Source organism: Saccopteryx leptura, chromosome 1 (assembly GCF_036850995.1).
Source record: "Saccopteryx leptura isolate mSacLep1 chromosome 1, mSacLep1_pri_phased_curated, whole genome shotgun sequence".
NCBI lineage: Eukaryota > Metazoa > Chordata > Mammalia > Chiroptera > Emballonuridae > Saccopteryx > Saccopteryx leptura.
This window is the reverse complement of record NC_089503.1, coordinates 100710666-100737606: the sequence shown is the minus strand read 5'-3', so window position 1 is coordinate 100737606 and position 26941 is coordinate 100710666. Positions and strand designations below refer to the sequence as shown.

At 43.9% G+C, this 26941-nt stretch overlaps 1 protein-coding gene across 2 annotated transcripts; it reads right to left on the bottom strand.

The window, feature by feature from the left end:
• Positions 1–1731: 1731 nt before the first annotated feature.
• Positions 1732–25541, bottom strand: BUD13 (BUD13 homolog). 2 transcript variants are annotated; one of them, XM_066372726.1, is made up of 10 exons: positions 25368–25541; positions 23622–23715; positions 22307–22391; positions 16110–17027; positions 13778–14073; positions 11375–11480; positions 10878–11016; positions 10385–10569; positions 10101–10182; positions 1732–2360 (listed from the first exon to the last, which is right to left on the bottom strand). In XM_066372726.1, the coding sequence occupies exons 1-10, from the start codon at positions 25508–25510 to the stop codon at positions 2267–2269; spliced, it is 2142 nt and encodes a 713-aa protein (XP_066228823.1). In that variant the 5' UTR covers positions 25511–25541; the 3' UTR covers positions 1732–2266. The 2 variants fall into 2 exon arrangements, with proteins under 2 accessions (XP_066228823.1, XP_066228820.1); XM_066372723.1 differs by lacking the exon at positions 25368–25541 and having other exon boundaries at positions 22307–22462.
• Positions 25542–26941: the final 1400 nt, after the last annotated feature.

Genomic DNA, 26941 nt, shown 5'->3' with positions numbered 1-26941 from the left:
TGTTTCTGCTCAGAGCTTCCATGAGGCTGTGGTCACAGCGTTGATCAGGGCCACCCGCATCTCAAGGCTGAACAGAGGTAGAAGATCCACTTCCAAGCGAGTTCTCTTACAGGCTGGTGACTTGGTGCTCCACTGCTGAGGCCTCCATTCTGCTCCATATTGGCCTCTCCAGATTTGTGCAAGCGTCCTCAAGGTAGATGCTTTACCGTCTTTTATTATATAGACTCAGAAGTCACGCATGTCTCATACACCCTATCAGATGCACACCCTGTAGTAAAAGGGGACTACACAGCTTGAACATCAAGAGTCTGGGATCACTGGGGCTCACCTTGGAAACTGGGTATGGACACTTGATATGGAAGACAATGATAAAAACAATTAACTATTCTGTGACACATACTGTGTGCCAGCCACTATTCTAAGCTCACAATAAACCTGAGTTAAATCTCCATTTCACAGAGGACAAAACTAAGGAACAGAGCGATTACGTGGCTTATCAATGTCACACATTTAGTAAAAGACAGAGCTGGGATTCAAACTCAGGCAGTATAGTGCCAAAGCACTCTTAGAAATGCTGCAAGACTACATCTCAGATGTTACTTATTTCAATTGTGGCCCATTTGTTCTCCAGAACGGATGAACCAGTTGAAACTACCATGAGTTTTTACTCTGTGAGAGTTCAAGTTCTTGTTTATTTTTGGCAAACTAATGAAACTCATTAATGTTTTCACTTCCATTTCTCTAATTACTGATAAGATAACATACTTATTAGCCATTCTGGTTTTCCCTTTAGATTTTACCTATTCATATTCTTGCACATTTTTATTTTATTTTGTTTTTCTTCCCAATTTGCAGTAGTTATTTCTATATTTAATCCCTACGCAATGCAAACCCTTGTCAGTTTTAGACACTGCAAATGTTTTCTTCTGAACTACTCCCACCTATAACCTTGACTACAGGATTCTTTGACTAGAAATCTTTCACTATGAAGTAGTCAAAACTATCAAATTTTATGGATTATGCTTTGGGGATCCTAATAAATCTATCCTTACCCCAAGAACACAAACACATTCTCTGTTTTTTCTTAATGGCTTTAGCATTTTAACTTTTAGTTAGGTCTTTAATCACTTTAGAATTTGTCTGTTTTATATGGTTTGAGGTAGGGAGCCAACTTTATTTTTGTCCATATAAGCCCATTTTCTGAGCACCATTATCCATCTCTTGCCCACTAATCTGTGATATTACCTTTATTAGGTCTCTAAACAGCCATGCGTATTCCTAAACCCAGTCTAACACTAACTCCTGTTTTCTGAGAGGACAGCTCTATCTCTGCAGGAGTTCTTACTGACAGTAGCCCCTCACCTGCAGGGGTGCATGCCAACGCCAGCAGACGCCTTAAGTCCTGGACAGGACTGAACCCTAGATGTATGTTTTCCCCACACACACCTTTCCACTTAAAGGAAGTACTTTACAGCTTCTCTTTGGCATACCCAAACTGCCAGGGTCACTACTCCTGTGCTTTGGGGCCATTAGTAAGTAAAATAAAGGTGACCTGAACACAGCTCTGCGACACTGTGAGAGCCAATCTGATGCTAAGTGACCAACAGGCAAGACACACACAGCACGGAGACGCCGGACAAAGGGGGGAGGCACGTCCCGAGCAGGATGGAGCAGGACAGAGCAAGGTTTCATCACCTTACTCAAAACAAGCGGCAATTTTAAACATTATTTCTGGAATTCTCCATTTAATATTTTTGATTCTCCACTTAATATTTACGGTTGACCAAGCATAACTGAAACCACAGAAAGTAAACCCCAGCTAAGTGGGGGGACAGCTCTATGCTCTCTATATTAATAAAAACTCTGACCATTTCCCTCCATGATCCCTATGGGCTTCAATATTATTAGCTTATAATCTTCCAAAAACAGAATTCCCAGTTAAGAAAGTGACTTTAAAAAAATAAATGTATATTTATTAAAAAAAAAACCTAACCAAGAACAAACCCTGGGACACTGAGAAATCAATGTTTCTTCTAAGAGCCAGCAGCAACCGCAGGGTTGGCACACCTGGGAAGTTTCAGATGCCTCAGTCCAAACATCAGGTCTCAATATTCTTCTTTTCAAATGCTAGTGGACAAAACTAGCATTCAGCAAGATGCTGGTCTGGGTGCGCCTTGGCTATTAGCATCAACAACTATTACCGCTGGCTACTGGCTGCCCTGTGTCCACAACCACAGCCCACAGCCAGCCCACAGCCTCAGGAAAGTTACATGTCCTCAACACTCCACTTGTAGGCAAGTTCCTCCACCGCCTTCTTGCTGGCAAGCCTGGCAAAGCGCTTCTGTTCAAATCCATTGGATCTGCAATCAAGAGATAGTGATCAACCAGAATCCTGAACTGGGCATTTATTTTTGAACAAAGAGTTCACAATCTAATGAATAAGGGAGAATATATGGCAGGCACGTGAAAACAGTTAAGGTATATACAACAGAAACAAAAGGACCAAATATATCCTATTAGTCCTTGTCAGACCCTTTTCCCAGTCTTTGACAATCGTTTCAGTTACCAGTCTTTAAAAGCCCAACTCACTTTCCACTGATGTCTACATCTTATACCTTACCCATTCATTACATAAACATTTAGTGAATTCTCTCCATACGAGTCAACGTGCCACAAAAATGAGTATGACTCAGCATCTGTCCTGATGAGCTCACAGACTAGTGGAGGACACCAATTATTTAAACAAATAATTAAAATCAAAAGCATAAACTATGGTAGACATATACTGGGTATCACGAACACAGAATGGAGATCTCACCCAGCTTGGGAGGGAGGTGGATAAAAACAGTCAGAAAAGGCTTCTTGGAGGTGGCCCCTATGCTACGTCTAGAAGACAGAATTAGCCAGAGGGCTGAAGGTGGGGAGAGCCAGAAGTGCTGGGAGGCCGTTTCCAGATGGAGCACAGCATGAGCCACAAGACCAAAGGCACGGAAATAAGAACAAGCTCGCTGCACACAAGGAAACAAAGCAAACTGGTGAAGCTAGAGTCTGAGGTACAACAGAGGGAGCAGCACAAGACAAAGTCAGAAATTACGCAAAGTCATAACGAGCTTTGTAGGCCACAGTAAAAAGCTGAGATTTCACCCAGTAAGGACAGATTGAAAGTGGAAGCATACCCTGCATTTCAAAGATTACACTGGAGACCAGAGGCAGGAAAGACACTGCGGTCAGTGGTAGAGACCAACAGATGATGGAAGCACTGATAAAGAAGGGGGAGAGAGAGGACATACTAGGACTAAGTGACTGACGTGGTATATAAAAGCAGAGGAGATAAAGGTACGTTTGACGCCCAGGTTAATAGTTTTAGTAACAAGATGAATGAGGCTACAAACCAGGACAGAATAGAAGAGCAGGTGCAGATCTAGAGTGGGGAAGCTGAGGAGTTGTTTTGAACACATTGTATTTAAGGTGCCTTGAGTACATATCAATAGCAAAACATAATATAAAGCTAGATACACCAGAATGAGCTACAAATACAAACTGGGGAATCATGTACGTAATGAAGGTGTGATTAGAGAAGACCGACCAGAGAGAGACACAGGGAAGGAGACCAGCTAAGGGTAGGGATGGAGCCCCGAGAAACATTTAACCCTTTGAGTAGCATGAACGTTCATGTACGTCCTCGTGCCTCCTGACCAGAGTATGATCATACATGTGTAAGGCAACATTAAAAAAGGCAAATGTACGTTCTTCTTGTTTCCATAGATTGGTTATCAAACAAACATGATTTTAAATGAATAAAACTGTAACTGGAATTAATTTCATTTTTTGAAAAGAAACTCACTTCCAGGGTCAGTGAGCATAAAAAAAACTCACTACTCAAAGGGTTAACGGAGGCACAGAGGAAAAGAAGCTCTTAAAGGCAGCCAAGAAGAAATGATAAGAGGGAAGAAGGAGGAGTAAGGTGTCATAAAGCCAATAAAGGAGTTTCCAGGAGTGGGCATCACTCCCTTTTAACACTACGCATCTGTCTCCTTGTGTAACCTTTTTAAAAGAGCCTGTCTCACCGTCTGTACTCCCCCACTTTCCGTCCACTCCTGAATCATCGGAGCCTGGCTTTTGTTTCACTATGCCAAGAGCTAGCTCTCTTTCCAGTCATCCCCTAAGCCAGGAGTCCCCAAACTACGGCCCGCAGGCCACATGTGGCCCCCTGAGGCCATTTATCTGGCCCCCGCTGCACTTCTGGAAGGGGCACCTCTTTCATAGGTGGTCAGTGGAGGAGAATAGTTCCCATTGAAATACTGGTCAGTTTGTTGATTTAAATTTACTTGTTTGTTATTTTAAATATTGTATTTCTTCCTGTTTTGTTTTTTTACTTTAAAATAAGATATGTGCAGTGTGCATAGGGATTTGTTCATAGTTTTTTTTATAGTCCGGCCCTCCAACGGTCTGAGGGACAGTGAACTGGCCCCCTGTGTAAAAAATTTGGGGACCCCTGCCCTAAACACTCCTCTACAACCTCCTCGTCTCCACTCTTAGTATCACCGTCACAGCACAGGCCTCATCCTACAGCCTGACCTACTGCAACAGCCTTCTGTCTCATGTCTCTGCTCTAGACTGTGCCTTTCAGATGTTTCAGATTACTGCCCTAATGAGTCATCTGCCTGAAAAGGAGAAATGTTGTGAATCCTTCCAACGTTTGTCTCAAATGTGAGGCCCAAGCTCCTCAAAAATGTTCCCAAGGCCTTCAGTACTTCAGTACCAGGCCCTGCTTACCTCTTGGTACATCTCATAAAACTACACTTCAGGCCTGACCAGATGGTGGCGCAGTGGATAGAACATCACACTGGGATGCAGAGGACCCAGGTTCGAGACTCCAAGGTCACCAGCTTGAGTGCGGGCTCATCTGGTTTGAGCAAAGCTCACCAGCTTGGACCCAAGGTTGCTGGCTCGAGCAAGGGGTTACTCAGTCTGCTGTAGCCCCACGGTCAAGGCACATTTGAGAAAGCAATCAATGAATAACTAAGGTGTCACAATGAAAAACTAATGATTGATGCTTCTCATCTTTCTCCATTCCTGTCTGTTCCTATCTATCGCTCTCTCTGACTCTCTCTGTCTCTGAAAAAAAAAAAAAAAAAAAACAAAAAAACTCCACTTCACACTTAATGCTATCCCCCTATAACACTATGACATCCACAACCTTATGACTCTGTGTATCTATCATTCTCTTCCTTAACACCCTTCCTCTCCCTCGTATCTTGGCTGGTAACTGGCATCCCTGAAGACTCAGCTCCTGTGTCACATCCTCCAGGAAGTATTCACTGGCCACACTCTCACAAGGCTGAATTTACTCTTCCTTTGTACTCCCAAAGCACCTTAACACTTACCAAGTAGCACTGAAATTATTTACTGTTTGTCTTCTCCTCTAGACAGAAAGTGAAGTCCTGGGCTCAGGGACTCTCTTTCACTAATTGTGAGACCCTGGCACCTAGAACGCAGCTACTTCAAGTTATAACATGTATGCTAAGTGTCAGTGAACAAATGAGGTAACAGGCTTCCCCCTTCCTACCGCCTTCCTGGAATGAGTAGAATGAGTACTGTAAGGCTTTTTTTTTTTTTTTTTACAGAGACAGAGAGAGAGTCAGAGAGAGGGATAGACAGGGATAGATAGACAGGAACTGAGAGAGATGAGAAGTAGCGACAGTTTAGTTGTTCAGTTTTTCGTAGCGACACCTTAGTTGTTCATTGATTGCTTTCTCATATGTGCCTTGACCGCGGGCCTTCAGCAGACCAAGTAACCCCTTGCTCAAGCCAGCGACCTTGGGTCCAAGCTGGTGAGCTTTAGCTCAAACCAGATGAGCCTGCACGCAAGCTGGCGATCTCGGGGTCTTGAACCTGGGTCCTCCGCATCCCAGTCCGATGCTCTATCAACTGCACCACCACCTGGTCAGGCTGTAAGGCTTTAGGAAGAAGGGAAGCTTACTATGAATGGCACCATCTCCATTCTTAGCTAGAGCACCAAGAAAACTACTGTTTTTGGTCTGAGGGGATAAGTACTTAAAAGAATCAACACCAATATGTCATACAGACAAAGGCCATACAAATAATAAACTGAACCCTAAACAAAATAAAAAAAAACCAAATTACTGAGAACTCACAGTAAAAAAGAGCTTTAGACTAGAGAATTAGGAGCCCACGGTTCTAATTCCACTTACCAGCTAAGCTGTTAAATCATCTGGGTGTCAGTCTCTCTTTTAAATACTGGGAGTTAGGTTAATTAACCTTATAGATTTTTCTAACTGTAACATACTATAGATCTGTTCTTGTAATACTCATTTTCAGTGGGCCAAAAACAAAACTATAGTAGAAAAGATGGAAGAATAAATAATCAGAAAGATGAGAAAAGGAACTAAAAGGAAAACTCTAGAAGAAAAGAATGAGAAGTGGAGAAAAATGACTGGGAGAGATGGAGACAAATTCGACACCAGTAAAAAACTAGGTTCAGAAAGAGTTCTAAGTTCTGGGTCCAGAAATTTAAAAAAAGAAAACAAAGCATAAACTCAGAATAGCAGGGAGCATCTTTGGGGTTGTGGCTATAAAATTTCTACTTATAGCTATATGGCAAATTAGCATTCTGGAAAATCCTCCTGCTATCAAACAAAGAGCCCACACTCAGTGAGCTTCAAATCAAAGCAGTAAGCTGGCCTGCAACCACAGCCACCCGAGAACACCCATCAATCTGAGGAACCAGAGCCTTGAACGTTGATGGCAACTTCAGGGACAGAAGATGCCTTACGCCCATGTGAGGTATAGTGGCAGACTCCAGTCATAGCAGAGAAACTTGGGCAGACTAACCTACCCTCAGGTAGCAATTACAAAATGTATGCAAAATATAAAAATATAAGTATTTGAAGGCATGGAAGAGTAACCAAAAACAGGCAGAATCAAGATGGGAGTCTATGTGTGAAAAGAGATTTGTGAGGCTTTTTCCCAGAGGGTACTTCCCAATCTGTATGGCTCCTGGAGGCAGAAAGCAACAGGCTTAGTGGCTTGAGGTGTCAGTACAAAGTGGACAGGGCAGCTCAAAACCTAGAGGGAGGAGCTGCCAAAGGGATGAAATGTAAAATCTGCATGCAAGCTGCCCCCAAATACTTGGCTAGCTGCTAAACTGTGCTTATGCAGAGGAAGCCCCATCCGACCCCATGCAGCAGCTAGAAATGAAAAGAGCTGAGCAGAAACTGTAGCTGCTGCCCACTGCAAAGGACACAGTGTTTAGAGTTCAAAAACTGCCCAGTTTACTGTCTGTTAGAATAAAACCCAACACACTTCAGGGGAATATAATAGAATTTCAAGTCTCTACAATGTACCATTCATAACATCCAGTGTATGTTAAAGAAAATGACCAAACATTAAAAAAAAACCCAGAAAATGTGATCAATCTCAAGAAAAAGCTATTAATAGAAACCAATCCTGAGGTGACTCAAATTTGCAATTAGCAGACAGGACTTCAAAACACTAATTATAAATATTAAGATGGGAAATCTTAGCAGAGAAACATAAACTATCAAATGGAAATTATAGAGTTGAAACTACAATGAACTAGCTTAAAGAAAAAATTCATTGTATAGGTCTAATAGATTATAGAGATAGCAGATGAAAAAGTCAATGAATTTGAAAATGGATCAACATCACCTGACTTGTGGTGGCACAGTGGGTCAAGCATTTTACCTGGAACGCTGAGGTCACCAGTTCAAAACCCTGGTCTTGCCCAGTCAAAGCACATATGGGAAGTAACCCCAAGTTGATGCTTCCCATTCCTCCCCATATCCCTTTCTCTCTCTCCTCTCTCTAAAAACCAATAAATAAAATCTTAAACAGACAGAAAAAAATGGATCAACAGAAATTGCCCGACCTGACCAGGTGGTGGCACAGTGGATAGAGCATCAACCTGGGCAGCTGAGAAACCAGGTTCAAGACATCGAGGTGGCCAGCTTGAGCGCAGGCTCACCAGCTTGAGCATGGGGTTGCTGGCTTGAGCGTGAGATCACTGACATGATCCTATGGTCACTGGCTTGAAGCTCAAGGTCACCAGCTTAAGCCCAAGGTCACTGGCTTGAACCCACAAGTGCTGGTTTGAGCAAGGGGTCACTGGCTCAGCTAGAGCCCAAGCGGGTCAAGGAACATATGAGAAGCAATCAATGAACAACTGAGGTGCCGCAACTACAAGTGGATGCTTCTCATCTCTCTCCCTTCCTCTCTCTCTCTCTCACTAAAAAAAGAGAGAGAAACTGGAGTTTTTGTGTAGTATCAAAAAATATACTTTCCGGCCCTGGCCGGTTGGCTCAGCGGTAGAGCGTCGGCCTGGTGTGCGGGGGACCCGGCTTCGATTCCCGGCCAGGGCACATAGGAGAAGCACCCATTTGCTTCTCCACCCCCCCCCCTCCTTCCTCTCTGTCTCTCTCTTCCCCTCCCGCAGCCAAGGCTCCATTGGAGCAAGGATGGCCCGGGCGCTTGGGGATGGCTCCTTGGCCTCTGTCCCAGGCGCTAGAGTGGCTCTGGTCGCGGCAGAGCGACGCCCCAGAGGGGCCCCCTGGTGGGCAGAGCTTCGCCCCTGGTGGGCGTGCCGGGTGGATCCCGGTCGGGCACATGCGGGAGTCTGTCTGACTGTCTCTCCCCGTTTCCAGCTTCAGAAAGAAAAAAAAAAAAAAAAAAAATATATATATATATATATATATATATATACTTTCCTTTTCTAATTACCTATGTATAAAGCTGAACTTTCCTCCTATTATTCAACTAAATATATTGCAACAGACTAAATGCAGAATCCTGTCTACTATTAAGCTAAACAATAATGAGACTTCCAAAAATGTAAACCAATTCTATTCTTCTATTTTTCGTTTGAAAAATATAATTATTTTTCTTTAGAAACATGGTAACTAGCCCTGGCCGGTTGGCTCAGTGGTAGAGCGTTGGCCTGGCGTGCAGAAGTCCTGGGTTCGATTCCCAGCCAGGGCACACAAGAGAAGCACCCATCTGCTTCTCCACCCCTCCCCCTCTCCTTCCTCTCTGTCTCTCTCTTCCCCTCCCACAGCCGAGGCTCCATTGGAGCAAAGATGGCCCGGGCGCTGGGGATGGCTCCTTGGCCTCTGCCCCAGGCGCTAGAGTGGCTCTGGTCGCAACAGAGCGACGCCCCGGAGGGGCAGAGCATCGCCCCCTGGTGGGCGTGCCAGGTGGATCCCAGTCGGGCGCATGCGGGAGTCTGTCTGACTGTCTCTCCCCATTTCCAGCTTCGGAAAAATAAAAAAATAAAAAAAAAACAAACTATGGTAACTATACTAATCTAATAATGGCTTTATTATTTTTTAATAAATTAATAAATGATTTTTAAACTTATATAATTTCAAATATTAGAAATATTAGAAATATTAATAGATATAACCAACACAAACAAAAGATTTTTGGGGTCCTCAAATAATTTTTAAGAGTGTAAAGGGGTCTTGAGATCAAAAAGTTTGAGCTCATTGTGTTAAATGCTAGAACAATGTCTTTCAGTGAGCAGGAGAGGGAATCTAGCATGTAAGCAGAGGGCCTGACCTGGTAAGAGCACATGCTCATCCATGGTAGCAGACAGGAAGGGAGAGCATGTGGGCACAGATGCAGGTGAAAAGATAAGGTGGTAGGGATCAGTAGGCTATTACAAGTAACTCACTCTTAAAGCAGCGAAGAGATGGCTCAAGGGCTACCCTTTAGACACAACATACACAAGGCTCCAGGCTACCAGTCATCACTCATCCCCTACACCTTAGAAAATATACAAAGTGACCAATGTCAAAAACAAAGGGTGTCCTACCTGGACCACCTGAGTTGTTTGTTCAAAGCTTTTTAAGCTTTGAAAAGGAAAAAAGGAGGAGTGTTCTAAGCATAGGAAATGGGATTTGAAGACCTCAGAAACAGAAGCAAGCAAACTGCAAATTATTAACTTCATCGTTAGAGCACAGAAAGAGACAGAATGAGGCAGAATGTAGAGTGATTTACAATTAGGGAAGGCCAGGGTCAGATGGAAGAAAAACAAAACTGTAGGAAATCCTCAGGCTTACCTGTCCACTCCATCCCAGCGATATCCAGGCCAGATATTGAACCTGTTGGGGGGAGGCGCTGGGCCACTGTAGCGAGGCCTTGCTAATGAGCAAAGGAAGAGCAAACCAGTCAGTTAACTATACAGTTAGTTCAATTCAGAGCTAGGTGGCAGGGGGTAATATTTTATATAGAAAGCTCTATTACACTGAACCTAAACTCCCAAACAGAAGTAATCTAAGACTGTATGAGACAGTCTTCTTTGCACACAGCTATGTACCATCACCCTAACGATGAGAAGATTCACCTTTCTTATTCTTGTTCTCCTTGGCCTTATTCTTCTTGATGAAGTTGGCCATGGGGTCCCCCTCTCTTTCCTGTTCTCGCAGCATCCGATCCAGATCTTCGTCATCAATATAGCGGGCCAGCGGTTTCTGCATCTCCTTTATCGCATCCTCCACATTCTGCTGCTGCTGCCGGCTCTGGACGAGCCTGGGAAAGAACCAAGAGCGTCTGCTGTGTACTGTTCAACATTTCTACCTCTACACTGACGAGGACCACATCGCTACATCGGGAGAACCTCCTCTCTCTAGCAGCCCAGGCCAGATACTGAACGCGGTAAAAGTCCTAGAACACCCCCTGAAGTGAGAACTGACCAGTATTCAGGAGGGAGACTGAACACAACGAATTTCCCATTCCCGAAAACAGCTTTAGGGCAAAGCAGAAACTAGCTGGTGAGGAGAACAGACATCAGTCCCGCCAGTCACTGCAGTCTTGCTTACCAGTCAGTGTTCCCTTACCCTTTTCCCCACTGGGCGTACAGCTCGTTTCTCTTTGAGTCTTTCTCTGCTTTTCTCCTTTGCTCTAAACGTTCCAGTTTCAAATTCCTCTTACGACCAGACTTATCTCGAAATACGGTTTCAGCATATTGGAATTCAGCTGCAAAGAAAAATTATGCTTTTAAAGATAAACATCAATTATCAAAACCAGAAAGAATATTTTAATAGCTAAAATCAACCACTTGGAGTTATGATGCTAAATAAGAACTTTTGCCACCAGACTACAAGTAGTTCCTATTAACACCTAAGTGCATATTGGTGATGATCCTGAAAACCATGACTTTTCAAGGAGGCAAAGAACCACTAAGACCGACTGAGAAGTTAAAATAATGCGTAAGACCAGAGCTGAAATTTGAAAGTGATTAAAAGCTTAAAATATCAGGTATAATAGTCCAGATTAGAAAAATTTTAAAAAGCAACATGAGCCTCAACTGATCTCTTCAATTCGATATCTTTACCTTCAAATGCCAAGGCCTCTTGGTCCCGTGTCTTGAGCTCCTGCTGCTCTCGCTGTATGTCAGTTAACACCAACCCAGCTCTAGCCCCAGAATACATGTGTGCAGCCTATGCAATGGAAAAGGAGCATCCACATTAATAAGACAATGCGGCGGAAGGCACTATGGGCATACAGCTCAGTGCATTTTCATCTGAAGGTCAGCAATAACCAAATCAAAAACTCTAACTTTATATCCTTAGCATCAGCCACAGGAGTCACAAATTAGAAAAGAAGAAATAAAACTGAATTTCATGGAAAATTAATAAAACTATCAAGTTAAAAGCAAACAAAAACACAAACCAAGAAGATATTAAAGGGAAGGCTAAGCACCTATGTTTCTGATTTCTCAGCATATAAACTGCACACATGGAGACTCACTCTCCAGCCACCTGACCAGAAACCTGTGTCAAGCTCTAAGCCCTCCCTATACAGACTCACATTGATGAAATACTCCATTTAAAATACAGCCCTGGCCGGGTTGGCTCAGCGGTAGAGCGTTGGCCTGGCGTGCGGGGGACCCGGGTTTGATTCCCGGCCAGGGCACATAGGAGAAGCGCCCATTTGCTTTTCCACCCCTCCCCCTCCTTCCTCTCTGTCTCTCTCTTCCCCTCCTGCAGCCAAGGCTCCACTGGAGCAAAGATGGCCCGGGCACTGGGGATGGCTCCTTAGCCTCTGCCCCAGGCGCTAGAGTGGCTCTGGTCGCGGCAGAGCAATGCCCAGGAGGGGCAGAGCATCGCCCCCTGGTGGGCAGAACGTCGCCCCTGGTGGGCGTGCCGGGTGGATCCCGGTCGGGCGCATGCGGGAGTTTGTCTGACTGTCTCTCCCCGTTTCCAGCTTCAGAAAAATAAAAAAATAAAAAAAAGAAAAGAAAAAAAATACAAACTCAAACCTAAGATCCTGATGTTGCAGCTATATTTCAGGATAATGAAAAGATATGACCAAGTCAAAACTTCTTACTAAACTTCAACTTGTGTCAAGATAACAAACCAACAATCGGAACATACAGTATATACCGATATCCTTAACCACGTGCTAGGTTGAATCAATGTTAAATTGTTCATGGACTATACAGATACATAAAATGTCAAGAGGTTCAGCTGAAATATAGCCCTCACTTTGTGACCCAAAATAGTAGAATCCCACTTCCTGGGTTACAGATAGGCTAGTCTACCCTTCCGGGAACACATGGGCTACAGAGGAAACTCATCTGAAGTCTGTGTTGGGGGAGATGTGCCATTCTGTTTCTTACCAACTCACTGGAATAAGATTCCTTTACTAGTGCTGGTGTTCTTTACAACATAATTACTAAAAGTTAATGTGGACTTTTTTTTTTTTTTTTTTTGGCTAACTCAGGCTTCATCATAGATTTCAAATAAAACAAAACACTAACTTTCCAGGTGAAATTATTTCTAAAAGTAGTTTTATATTTCAAGTGCCTCTCTTTAAGCTCTGGGTACAGAGCACTACAATTTACAATAATAAATTGTTTACACTAAATGCTTACTTTGTCCCAGGCACTGTGCTAAAAGTTTTACTTACCTGAACTTATTTAATTTTCACAATAGCCTTATGAAGTACATTATCACATTTTACCAATGAAAAAGCTGAAGCTTGGGCCTGACCAGGCGGTGGCACAGTGCATAGAGTGTTGGACTGGGATGCGGAAGGACCCAGGTTTGAGACCCCGAGGTCACCAGCTTGAGTGCAGGCTCATCTGGTTTGAGCTAAAGCTCACCAGCTTGGACCCAAGGTCACTGGCTCGAGCAAGGGGTTACTCGGTCTGCTGAAGGCCCGCAGTCAAGGCACATATGAGAAAGCAATCAATGAACAACTAAGGTGTTGCAAAGCGCAATGAAAAACTAATGATTGATGCTTCTCATCTCTCCATTCCTGTCTGTCTGTCCCTGTCTATCCCTTTCTCTGTCTCTGTTAAAAAAAAAAAAAAGCTGAAGCTTGGAGATATTATTTATCTTGCTCAATTTTCACAGAAAGTGGGAAAAGTAGGTTCAAATATGCGATACGTTTGACACAAGGTTTGTGCTCTAACTCTACTCTGTAAACTATAGTTCTCAGTTTATTCCTAAGAAAATAAGAAGTTTCTCCAGACCTATTAAAAGAGATTTATAGAATTAGAATATCAAGGCAGAAGCTACTTAGGAACTCAGGTGTTTGCAAGTTCATCTAGGCTGGGTTAGAGGCAGTCCTGCCTTCAAAGAGAAGGAAAAAGCTCTAGAGGCCTTTGAACTAGATTTACTATACCACCAAGATCTCCCTCCCCTCCTCTGGCTTGGACCTCTGGGACTTGTATAAAACTAGAAGACAGAAGTCACTCTAAGAGAAAGACTCATCTCCTGACAATTCCTACCTTCTTTCCCAGAGGCTGTCTTCGAGGTGGAGACAGATCGGAATCAGAAGACTGGGCCCTCTGTTTCCTCCGTGGTGGAGAGAGGTCAGAGTCAGAGCTCCGGTGTCTATGTCTAGTTCGTGGAGGCGACAGATCTGAATCAGCATCCTGGTGCCCTGAACTTTGTTTATTCCGTGGAGGGGAAAGATCTGAATCAGAAGCTTTCCGACTACTGCTCCGGTAAGAAGAGTCCAATGTGTGCCTCTGTCTTCTAGGTGAAGAGCTTGTATGAAATTTCCTATGGCTGGGTGAAGAGCCTAGAAATTAAAGAATAAAATTCTTTGATCCCACTGTCAGAATCTTAAAAATAGAACTTACCAGGTTAATGTTCTTTACTCATGGAGTCCTCCTGCATCACTAACCTAAACACCAGTACAGATGACTTCGGGGAACAGCAAAGTCAGAGACAATTTTTAAAACCAAAATGTGGGCCCTGGCCAGTTGGCTCAGTGGTAGAGTGTTGGCCTGGCATGCAGGAGTCCCGGGTTCGATTCCCAGCCAGGGCACACAGGAGAAGCGCCCATCTGCTTCTCCACCCCTCCCCCTCTCCTTCCTCTCTGTCTCTCTCTTCCCCTCCCGCAGCCAAGGCTCCATTGGAGCAAAGTTGGCCCGGGCGCTGAAGATGGCTCTGTGGCCTCTGCCTCAGGTGCTAGAATGACTCTCAGGTGCTAGAATGCAACAGAGCGACGCCCCAGATGGGCAGAGCATCGCCCCCTGGTGGGCATGCCGGGTGGATCCCAGTCGGGCGCATGTGGGAGTCTGTCTGACTGTCTCCCCATTTCCAACTTCAGAAAAATACAAAAATATTAAAAAACAAAAAACCAAAAGGCGGGATGTAGGGTACCATTCCCAAATTACTAGTGACAGTGATTAGTATGTGAGATCTCAACATACTCATCCATGTCACATTAATCCACACATAGAATGGGCAAAGTAAACTGCGCTCAGATCTCAGTGGTGTGGTAAAAGTTAAAACTACCAAGAATATATTCTGAAGTTCTCAGACTAATGGACAACAATGTACCATATTTGAATTAAAAAACTGAAATAGTAACTAGGGACAATGGTAGAATAAAAGAATTTCAACACACAAGCCTGAATTGTAGACATAAGCATCATAAATTCCCTACCAAAAAGGCAATCAGCAGGCAATATATATCAATGACTTTTTTTTTTCTTTTTTTTTTTTTTTTTTGTATTTTTCTGAAGCTGGAAACGGGGAGAGACAGTCAGACAGACTCCTGCATGCACCCGACCGGGATCCACCCGGCATGCCCACCAGGGGCGATGCTCTGCCCACCAGGGGGCAATGCTCTGCCCCTCCGGGGTGTCACTCTGTTGCGACCAGAGCCACTCTAGCGCATGGGGCAGAGGCCAAGGAGCCATCCCCAGTGCCCGGGCCATCTTTGCTCCAATGGAGCCTCGGCTGCGGGAGGCGAAGAGAGAGACAGAGAGGAAGGAGAGGGGAAGGGGTGGAGAAGCAAATGGGCACTTCTCCTGTGTGCCCTGGCCGGGAATCGAACCCGGGACTTCTGCACGCCAGGCCGATGCTCTACCACTGAGCCAACCGGCCAGGGCCTATATCAATGACTTTTAAAACACACAATCCTCTAACCTTCTAAATAAATTTCTACTTAGCTTCCTAGGAAACATATCTAGAAGAACTTAATTTCCAGGAAATCTGTCTAGAAATAGAGAAGGGAATAATCCAGAATGGGCAAGTCATGTACATGGATGTTAATTATAGAATTATAAAAGCAAAATTTAGAAATAACCTAAAATATGCAGTATTAGGGAAATGGTTAAGTAAATTTATCTACCAACACCAGTAAAAATTACATTAACAAAGAAATGATTTTTTATGACATGGAGAAGATAACAAGTGAAAAAAAATGGCAAGATAATACATGCAATATGTAGCGTAAGTAGAGAAAATACTGACAGAACATTGGCTACAACACTAACAGTAACTGCCTCTGAATGACAGAAATTTTTATGACATTTTTTCTTCTTCTTTATGTATTTCTAGACATCTGAAGCTTCTACAATGAACAAAAAGTACTTCACGTGGGGTGGGGAGAATAAACGAGAGGATATATAAAAACTTCTTCCCTCCCACTGTAGATATTTAGTTCTCTACAGCCCAACCTCTCACCATTTCCCTAGTTTTTAAAATTTCTCCAAAAAAGCTCCATTCTCATTTCTAAAGACATAACTACCTACCAAAGCAAGTAACAGATTCAAAATAAAGCGTGTCAGGATAAAGTCTCTCTCACAGACAATCAGTGCTCACCTTTAGAATCATGCTGTTTATTTCCGAAATGAGATTTTGTTTGCTTTTTCCGTGGAGGAGAGAGGTCTGAGTTGTACTCGTATTTGCTGCTCTTCGAGACTGTGGGCTGAGGGTGTCCTGGCTCTTTCCCAAGTGAAGAAGTTTTGCTAGAGGATCTTTCTAGGGCTTTACTACTTTTGGTTCTGGGTAGTGAATGAGGAACATTAGGAGCCAAATCCAGGGAGTCATGATGGGCCCTCCTGAGCTGCGATGTGTCCAAGGAGTCAACTGTCCTTCTAGATTGAGTTGTGTCAGGGGAGGTGCTATGGGCCCTTCTACGGGGAGAGATATCTGAGGAACTGTGACAGGCCCTCCTAGGAGGAGATGGATCTGGTGTGTCATGACGGGCCCTTCTAGGAGATACACCTGAAGGACAATAATGCTTCCTGAGAGGAGAGGTATCCAGTGAATCATGACGGGCCCTCCTAGGGAGAGATGGATGCAGGGTGTCATGGCAGGCCCTCCTACGAGATGGGTCCAGGGTGTCCTGACGGGCCCTCCTAGGCGGAGAAGGATCTGGGGTGTCATGGCGGGCCCTCCTAGGGGGAGAAGGATCTGGGGTGTCATGGCGGGCCCTCCTAGAGGGAGATGGATGCAGGGTGTCATGGCGGGCCTTCCTACGGGGAGATGGATCTGGGGTATCATGACGGGCCCTCCTAGGGGGAGATGAATCCGGGGTGTCGTGGCGGCCCCTTCTAGGGGGTGATGGATCTGGAGTGTCATGGCGGACCCTTCTAGGGGGAGATGGATCCGGGGTGTCGTGGTGACGGGCCCTCCTAGAGGGAGAAGGTTCCAGGGCGTCATGGCGGACCCTCCTAGGAGATGAATCCAGGGAATCGTGATGGAAATGTCTATGTGAAGGTAGATCCTCACTGTGACCTAATCACAAATAGCAAAGAGTCAGATTTCCACAAATGCTATGTTCACCACCAGTACCTAAAGTTTACCCACAGCATACATCTCAAAACTACTCAGAAGACCCAAAACTATTCTGTACATCTCCTTTGTGTAGGGGCAGCAAACCAGTACTCATGAACATCTTAAAAATAATCTTTTATTTGCCTGACCAGTCATAAAATTGCAAAGCATTTTAAATACATTTTTCACATTCTACCTTGTAAGGCAAGTCGAGCAAGGCATCTTGTTTTACAGTCATGAAAACAGAGGCTCCAATGAACTGAATAGATTCTTACCTAAGATCACAGCTCCAAGAAGAAGAGTCAGACTAGAACCCAGTCCTCTAACTCCTAACCCAGTGCTCTACTCAAACCTTATTTGTGCCGAGTTCCCAGTCAGGGCTCCCACTGAAACTCAGCCTAAATCATTTAGTTTGCACTCACTCTCCTTTCAAAAGGCAAGCTGACTAAACCTGTGCCGTGTCAAAATGAATGTGGTCAACTGTTTAATCCAAGCTCCTGTGCCCCTTACTAGAGGGGAGATATCACCTACTACATGCCAATGTTTCACACAGATGAATTCATCTAATTCTTACAGCTCAGGATATAATCAGCATCCCTACTTTATAGATAAGAAAGTAGATACTCAGAAAGATGCAGTAATTTGCCAAAGTCATACTGCTAATAAGTGGTGGAGTGAACATGCAAACCCAGACCTATCAAACTGCAAAGTCCACAGGCAATCTTTAAGAATAGGTAGCTGGGGCCCTGGCCGGTTGGCTCAGCGGTAGAGCGTCAGCCTAGCGTGCGGAGGACCCGGGTTCGATTCCCGGCCAGGGCACACAGGAGAAGCGCCCATTTGCTTCTCCACCCCTCCGCCGCGCTTTCCTCTCTGTCTCTCTCTTCCCCTCCCGCAGCCAAGGCTCCATTGGAGCAAAGATGGCCCGGGCGCTGGGGATGGCTCTGTGGCCTCTGCCCCAGGCGCTAGAGTGGCTCTGATCGCAATATGGCGACGCCCAGGATGGGCAGAGCATCGCCCCCTGGTGGGCAGAGCGTCGCCCCATGGTGGGTGTGCCGGGTGGATCCCGGTCGGGCGCATGCGGGAGTCTGTCTGACTGTCTCTCCCCGTTTCCAGCTTCAGAAAAATGAAAAAAAAAAAAAAAAAGAATAGGTAGCTGGACATTCTAAGCACAGAGGCCGGGTGGCAAAAGCAGAGCATGACAGGGAGAAGGACAAAATGAGGTCACACTAGCAGGATTAGCAGGATGCCAAATCGTATAGGACTTGGGGCATTGTGAGGACTTAGTGAGAGGGGAAGCCATTGTAGGTTTTGAGCAAAAAAGTAAGATGACTTGACTTCTATTTTTAAAGAGTCACTTTAGCTTCTTCTGTTTTGAGAATAGACTGTAGGGGGAAAGGGGGGGCAGCTGAGGAAGTTGCTGCAGTCTTCCAAGAGAGGCAATGGTGGGTGGCTTGTCCAAGGTACCAGCAGCAGGTGAGGTAGCTACATGTATCAGGCAAGACGTACACAGCATTTGATGAATTAATTATTATAGGATGTGAGAAAAGGCGAAGAGTTAGGGGAACTCCAAGGTTTGGGTCTGAGCTATTTAAAGAACAGAGTTGCCCTCTACCGAAATGAGAAAAACTGGAAAGAATGGGAGAAATAAATTTAATTTTGGAGATGTTGTTTAAAATGTCTATTACATTAACACATGGAAATATCAAGAAGGCAGATTTATGATCTGGAAGCAGGACAAAGGCCCAGGCTAGATATGTAAATTTGGGTCACATCAGCATGTACAGGGTATTTAAACCCATGAGGTCACCTAGATATTCAATGTAGACAGACATTTTAAAGTTATCTAAGGACCTCTGAAGCACTGAAGTATTTAGGGATAAAGGGGGCAGTGAAACCTGAGAAAGAAAGAGCAGCCACTGTAATAAGAAGGAATCAGGAAGAACAACCAAGACAACTGCCAAGGGGCAACAACTGACCATTGGCTATAAAACAACTGACCATTGGCTATAGCACAGGAGCAGTGACGATGAAGCCTTTTCGGGATGGGTTTAAAAAGAATGGTTGGAACAGAACTGGAGGAGGGGAAGAGAGGCAGTTTGAAGTAATTAGGTTTTAAGAGTAGGTGGCATTAAAATGGGGTGATACTTCAAGGTCAAGAGAATAACTTAAATTACTTCATCCATAAATATAGTATTTCTAAAAGTAAAAATTCTTTTTTATAACTATAACCTCAATACCACTATCTCATCTAAAAAATTAACAATAATTCTAAAACTCAAACAAGAAATCATTATCTATCCCAGTGTTTTTCAACCACCGGGCCATGGACTGGTTTGCAAATTTTGTGCCAATCCACAAAAGAGTTAACCACCCTGATAACAGACGGATTAAGATTACACACCCAATGATCTTAGCTGAATTCACTTGTGCCCAGGGTGATTTCTGCCTTGGCAGTACCTGAAATAATTCTATTTTCACTGGTCCCCAAGTGTAAAAAGGTTCAAAAACACTGATATCCTGTCAATCTTCAGATATTTTAAGCTACCTCATTTATTTTTGCTATTGAATTTATTGAGATATAATTCAAATACCATACTTCTTACTCAATAAATTTCTAGTATCATCAAAAAAAATGAAGTTGAGCAAAGAGTTTGAAACTTTCCATTTTCAAAGGCACAATAGAAAGAAATGTTTATAGCAACTCAGAACATTTCCAAAATCCTTTTTCTCTTCTCCCTCTGTTTCTTATCATTGAGTTCCATGGCCCAAATACAAACAAAACCTGGCTAGGACCCAATGAATACTTGTTAAATGGATGAATTAATCAAATTCAACTCCTGTAGTTGGAGAATAGGCCTAATTGATTAGAACCTACCCCTCAGAGAAAAGTACTGATATCTGTGGAAGATCTGACAATAAATCTAACCCAGGAGGTTGATAAATTCCATGATATTTATTAAAAAGAAAGTAAGGGTCAGAGATCAGTGAGGATATTTCTAACAAAGGAGAATGGAGCAGTGAGAATGAGGCAAAACAAAAAGAACTATTCATGTGTTTGTGTGTGTGTGTGTGTGAGAGAGACGGGTGGGGAGAGAAAGAGGGAGAGAGAGAGAGAGAGAGAGAGATAGATCACTTCCTAGACTTACAGATAGGGAAACCAAGAGATGTCTCTGAATAAAAGGATCATAGACAAGATTGATACCCTACTACAGGAGAAGGCAGAAAAGAATGATTAAAACAGTCTAATTAACCACTATGTTGTACACCTGAAACTAATATAATACTGAATGTCAATTGTATTAAAAATCATTTCTTAAGTAAAGTATAAAATAGGGTCCTAATTTTAAAAATTACTAATAATGGCCCTGGCTGGTTGGCTCAGTGGTAGAGCGTCGGCCTGGCGTGCAGAAGTCCCGGGTTCGATTCCCGGCCAGGGCACACAGGAGAAACGCCCATCTGCTTCTCCATCCCTCCCCCTCTCCTTCCTCTCTGTCTCTCTCTTCCCCTCCCGCAGCCGAGGCTCCATTGGAGCAAAGATGACCCGGGCGCTGGGGATGGCTCCTTGGCCTCTGCCCCAGGCGCTGGAGTGGCTCTGGTCGTGGCAGAGCGACGCCCCGAAGGAGCAGAGCATCAACCCCTGGTGGGCGCACCGGGTGGATACCGGTTGGGCGCATGCGGGAGTCTGACTGTCTCTCCCCGTTTCTAGCTTCAGAAAAATACAAAAAAAAAAAAAAATTACTAATAATAAAATTTTCATTCATAAAATATAAAAATGGCCTGACTAGGCGGTGGCACAGTGGATAGAGTGTTGGACTGCGATGTGGAAGGTCCCAGGTTCAAGACCCCGAGGTCGCTCAGCTTGAGCACGGGCTCATCTGGTTTGAGCAAAAGCTCACCAGCTTGGACCCAAGGTCACTGGCTCGAGCAAGGGGTTACTCGGTCTGCTGAAGGCTCGTGGTCAAGGCACATATGAGAAAGCAATCAATGAACAACTAAGAAGTCACAATGTGCAACAAAAAACTAATGATTGATGCTTCTCATCTGTCTCCATTCCTGTCTGTCTGTCCCTGTCTATCCCTCTAACTCTCTGTCTCTGTAAAAAAATAAAAAATTAAAATTAAAAATTAAAAAAATGCGCTGAAAATTAACTGAGAAAATGGTAATCACTAACCTATAGCCAACTGTCACTTTTGCTATGCATTTTTTTCTACTCAGAACTTCAGGATAATTAACCTATAGACACAGAGTATAACACAGGAAGAACAGATTCTGTGCAGGAGCTAACTCTTCAATCTTCCACGTAGCAAAAAAGCACAAGCATCAGGGGAAACTGGAGTTAAACAACTACCAAGCAGTAAGGTCCTCATTCATGAAGAAATGAACACAAGAAATGAAAAGCCAGCACATTTCCACTGGCCACAAGAAGCCCAAATGACGCGGGGGCCAGGACTAAGTATTTCTTAGTCTGTGTCCCTTAGTGAGCAGACCTACCTACCAAATTGCTGGAAAAGGGGAAATGGTTTCTAAGACTCAAGTGATAATTTACAAAGAGTAGTAGGCAACAAGAATCAAATTTTAACAATTCAACAAATATTTATTAATGGCATCTCCTCATGCAAGGCTCAGGGAATAACAAAGTAAGTAAGACTCGGTCTCATCTCTGTTCAGACATGACAGACACATGCCCTTTGTCCAACTCCAAAATGCCAACATTTGTGAAAAGAGAAATTACTGTAGAGATAGGGTGAAGGCGGGCACTTCGAGGATAATTCACTGTAAAATACCAATGTTCAAGAGAAAACAAGTAAGATTTACTAACACAAAAAAGACAAGGTATTGGTCCTTGACCCACACATGAAGTGCATCATTCTGAGAGGACAGGAGTTGTTCGAGTCTCAACATTCTGTTCCTTAGATGCTTGTAAACTTCTCCATGGTCCTGCCTGTGAACTACATGCTCACCTATTCTGGGCCAGTGAAGAATGCGTACTGAAAGGCCCCCAAATGAGTCACTTCCTGACCTCAGTAATCCTAATACCAAAATATAAGAAAAAGTGGGATGCCTGGTTTCTCATTTCCCATGTCTTACTACCCCTAAAGTTCTGACTTCTATTTCATATTGTATTTTTAGGATCAATGATAAACTAAAACAAACTATGCATTCCTATTAAAAAAAAGTGTAGAAAAGAAAAAAAGTCTTTCTCTATAAATAGGAAAGTTAAGTCTACTGTTGGAACTCACCCCCCAGAAGCTTCCATTTGGCACTGGAACGAAAGGTTTCCATCTGCTTTACCTCTTCTGGTCGTTCATCCACAAATTCAGCCACCTGCGGCAGTGAGGACACCATGTTGAGGAAATCCACAGGATCCAGCCAAGGAGCACTGTGGTCTCAAGAACCTGAAGTTATAACCATTCCCATTTCTAATACGCATGACACACAGAGACCCCAAACAGCCATGAAGAAACATGAAGCGGTCCTCAGCCATGTTTGCTCCCTCTCTCTCTGTCTCTGTCTCTCTCCCTTCTTCTCTCTCTAATAAATAAATAAAAGTTTTTTTTAAAAATAAAGAAAACTTAATAAGAGGACCACATAAAAATTATATTTAAATGTCAAAACTATTAGAAATGAAAAGGCAGACGATAAACTATACCTACGACATATAAAACAGATATATTCTATTATATAAATATCAAATAAATCAATGAAAAAATTAAAATCTCAATTTCCTAAAAATATGACAGAATACCAAGAAATTCATTAAACAGAAATGTCTAACAAACATGAAAAATTATTCATTTCACTATTTTTTTTAAAAACTGGATACCACTGCTCACCTGCCAAATTGGCATACGCTTGGCATGGGTTTTATTGTTACTAAAAATAATCAAGTACCACCTGACGTGTGGTGGCGCAGTGGGTAAAGTGTCAACCTGGAATGCTGAGGTTGGCCAGTTCAAAACCCTGGGCTTTCCTGATCAAGGCACATATGGGAGTTGATGCTTCCTGCTCCTCCCCCCTTCTCTCTGTCTCTCCCTCTCTCTCCTCTAAAATGAATAAACAAAATCTTTTAAAATAAATAAATAAAAATAATCAAGCACTGAAGAAGAAATGGAAAATGGCATTCTCATAAACTTCTAGTGGGAATGTAAATTGGTACACTATGTTCTATTAATCCATATATCTCCAGTACTTACACAAGAGTATACAAATTTCAAAGATTCCTTGAATCAATGAATACAAGAAACAAAAAGAAAGTTTCCTAAAATTGAAACTGAACGTTAAGGTAGCTTCCAACAAAGTGAACCTGGCTAATTCTAATCAAAGCTCTATTACTAATGAGGAGTCCTGCCTCTCTGTGATTAGTTCCCATTTCTAGCTTGATGGTCCCCTCCATAAACAAAGAAGGTAGTGTAGGAGCATCCTAACGATTATTTTAAAAGAGCTCTCTGGAAGTATCTCTGCCCTCAACTTTCCTCTCACAAATCGACCCTGTAGTGGGAGTCAAGACTGAAAGGCTTGAATTTCAAAGTCTTCACAGCCTCAAAAGATACATACCACAGGCAAATCTCCATCATCTTCCTCTTCCTCCTTTTCTGGTTTAGTGGTGGAGATAGATGTCCAGCTCACATCATCATCCACAATCCGCATTCTTAATGGGGGAGGGGGGGAAGATGATCAAAAAGGAGAAACATTCTTGAATAACAGCCTATGAACAATTATCTATTGGTTTCAGGATAAAGCTCAAAATCCTACAAGATCCTGCCTAGTCAACCACATCAGTGTTCACATACCCAGTTCCTTCCCTCTGCCTAACCTACTCTTCTCATTCTTTATTGGGAAACTCTTACTCATCCTTAAGTTCCTAGAACATATATATATGTATATGTATATGTATATGTATATGTATATGTATATGTATATGTATATGTATATGTGTGCATATATATATATGTATAAAACTTCCTTGAGCATACCTTCTTAACTACTCTTCCTTAACTCCCCCATCTAAGAACCCCTGTTACACATTATTGGAATATTTTCATTGCACTTATTACAAAGGAGATAAATCAATTAGCTGCATGATTAGTTGTTTAAAGCCTATAACCCCATTAAACTATAAGCTCCATCAGAACAGGGACTCCAACTTTCTCTGAGTGGTATCCTCAACACCCTGCAGTTACTGGCATAAGAAGTAGTCATAAATGTTTGCTATACAGATAAACTATGAATGCCAAAATAACAATGATGTGAACAGTCATTATCTGAAAAGCCAAGATAATTTTATACATCTCTACTCACAACAACCATTTAATATAAGTGTTATCATTCAGGATTGCTCTCACTTTAAAAATAAAGAAACTGAGTCTTAGATGAAATATCTTGCCCAAAGCCACACAGCCCATAAGGTGGAAGAGCTGGGACTCAAACTCTAATCAGTGTTGCTCCAAAGTGCAAGCTCCTTTCACTACAGGGCACTGCTTCCAAAGAATCCACACAAGTCAATGAAGCAGGAAGACAGAAGGCAAAGGTAAACCAAGAACCAAGTCAGGGCAGAAAATGGAGCAGTTCTTTGGAATTATTTGACATTATTGGATATATTTAGTCTCCTAATGCAAACTGGGTGGCTTAAAACAACAGAAATGTCTTCTGTCACAGTTCTGGAGGCTTGAAGTCTGCAATCCCGACGTATCTGCAAGGCAATGCCAATGAGAATCTTTCCTAGACTTCTCCGACTTCTGGTGGCCCCAGGCACACCTTGGCTCATGGCAGCCAGTCATCTCAGCCTCCGTCTCCACGGGGTCATTTCCCTCCGTACCTGCTTCTGTATCCAACTTCCTCTCTTCTTAAAAGAGGATTTAGCACCCAGTCACATTGGATTTAGCGCCCGCCCTACTCCACTATGACCTCATCTGCTTACTTCACCGTAGTAAAGCTTAACGAACTCAAGCATGTCTAAAATACCCAGGACAGTGCCTGGCCCGTGACCAGACCTGTCTAAACATTAGTTGTTACTGTTCGCAGCAGTAGTATTCTGAGTAACCGGAAGTGAGTACAGGTCTGTGACTCCAGACTGGAGTCCCTGGGATCGGAGAACCCCCCCCCCGGCAGGTTCCGGGCTCTAAAGCACCGAGGCTCTGCATTAGCTCCCCCATTGTTCTTGGGCACAGCACTCAGTGACTGCGGGAGAGGACTAAAGGCCACAAAGGCGGGGAGAGAGTGTCGGAAGTCACAACGCACTGTCCCCAGGGGACCGAGCCGCACCAGCGAGGGCCGGAGAAGGCGCCGCCACGGCCAACTCACCCCTTGCCGCCGGCACCGCCAGGCTTGGGCCGCTTTTTGCGACGCTTGAGCGTGGACTCGGAGCCCCCGTGGACGCTGGCATCGGTCCCGGACAAATAACGCTTCAAGTACTCGGCCTTGGAGAGTGGCGGAGCTGCCGCCATGGCAGCGGCGAGGGCGGGGGCGACGGCTCGCCGCTGGGAACAAAATTCCCGAACGCAAAACGGCGGCAGCAGCGGCGGAAAGGTGGGGCCAAAACCGGAAGTGGCTGGTGCGTTTGGCGCTGCGAGGGCCAGCTAACTGGGCCTGTGAGGGCTGGGGAGGTCTTCTCTATGTCTGATGACGGAACAGTCACGTTACTTCCATCCATACATCAGACCACGCGCTGTCGTAGTCGTGAGGCTGCAGCCACGGCAGACAAGCGCTCTGTCCCGGCACCTTTGGGAGGATCGCGGTGTCGTGATTCAAAACAGAGGCTCTGGGGTTTCAGTGTCGCTGAGCTGGCGTTCTGGTTCCATTACGTCCTACCTCTTCAACCTTAGCCAAGTTATTTAACAAATTGGGAATAACAATGGCACTGAACTCAGTGATTGAGAGAACAGAGATAATGTGACTATGTAAAGTCTCTGGCGCGTAATATTGTTATTTTTATTAGTGTAAGTATGTTTAAGAGGGGAGGAATGTGCCTTAATAGGCTCCCAGGTACCATTCAAGAGAAGAAATCGAGAATTCCAAACCACATGTAATGCAGAGGCTCCTAACCTGTGTGGACTTACCCCTTTTGATATGGTAGACCCTAGCTTTTTTTTTTCCTCCAGAGAGGGGCGGACAAGGACAGACGGGAAGGGAGAGCGATGAGAAGCACCAACTGGTAGTTTCTGCACTTGGGTTGTTCGTTCACTGATTGCTTTCTCCATATGTGCCATGGGGGGTTCCAGCTGAGCCAGTGACCCCTGGCTCAAGCCAGCGACCTTTGGACTCAAAGCAACAACAATGGGGGCACCTTGGGGATTTGAACCTGGGTCTTCAGTGTCCCAGGTCCACACCCTATCCACTGTGATACCACCTGGTCAGGCACCCAGCTATCTCTTATATGGAATATTTCCAATGAAAAGGACCTGAATCTATTTTCAACATAGCAGAAGAGGGTAAGCTAGAGATTGAATTCTAATACCTGTACTCAAGTTTGGGAGAAAAAGATTTCTCTTCTTGTGGGCATTAAAAGCTTTACTTGAATTATATCACTTAACCCTCACAAGCCTCGGATAGCTTTATTTATTAGCCTTATTTTACAGGTGAGGAAACTGAAGCTTGGAGAGGTTAAGGATGTTTACCAGAACATGACCAACCTTTGGGAGCAAAAATTAGCAAAGTGGGATGCAACAGGTAATCCAATATTTATGAAATAAAATATTAGATATCTTCGCCTGACCAGGTGGTGGCACAGTGGATAGAGTGTTGGACTGGGACACAGAGGACCCAGGTTTGAAACCCTGAGGTCGTTGGCTTGAGCACGGGCCCACCAGCTTTAGCATGGGGTCACTGGCTTGAGCATGGGATCATAGACAAGAGCCCATGGTCGCTGGTCTGAGCCC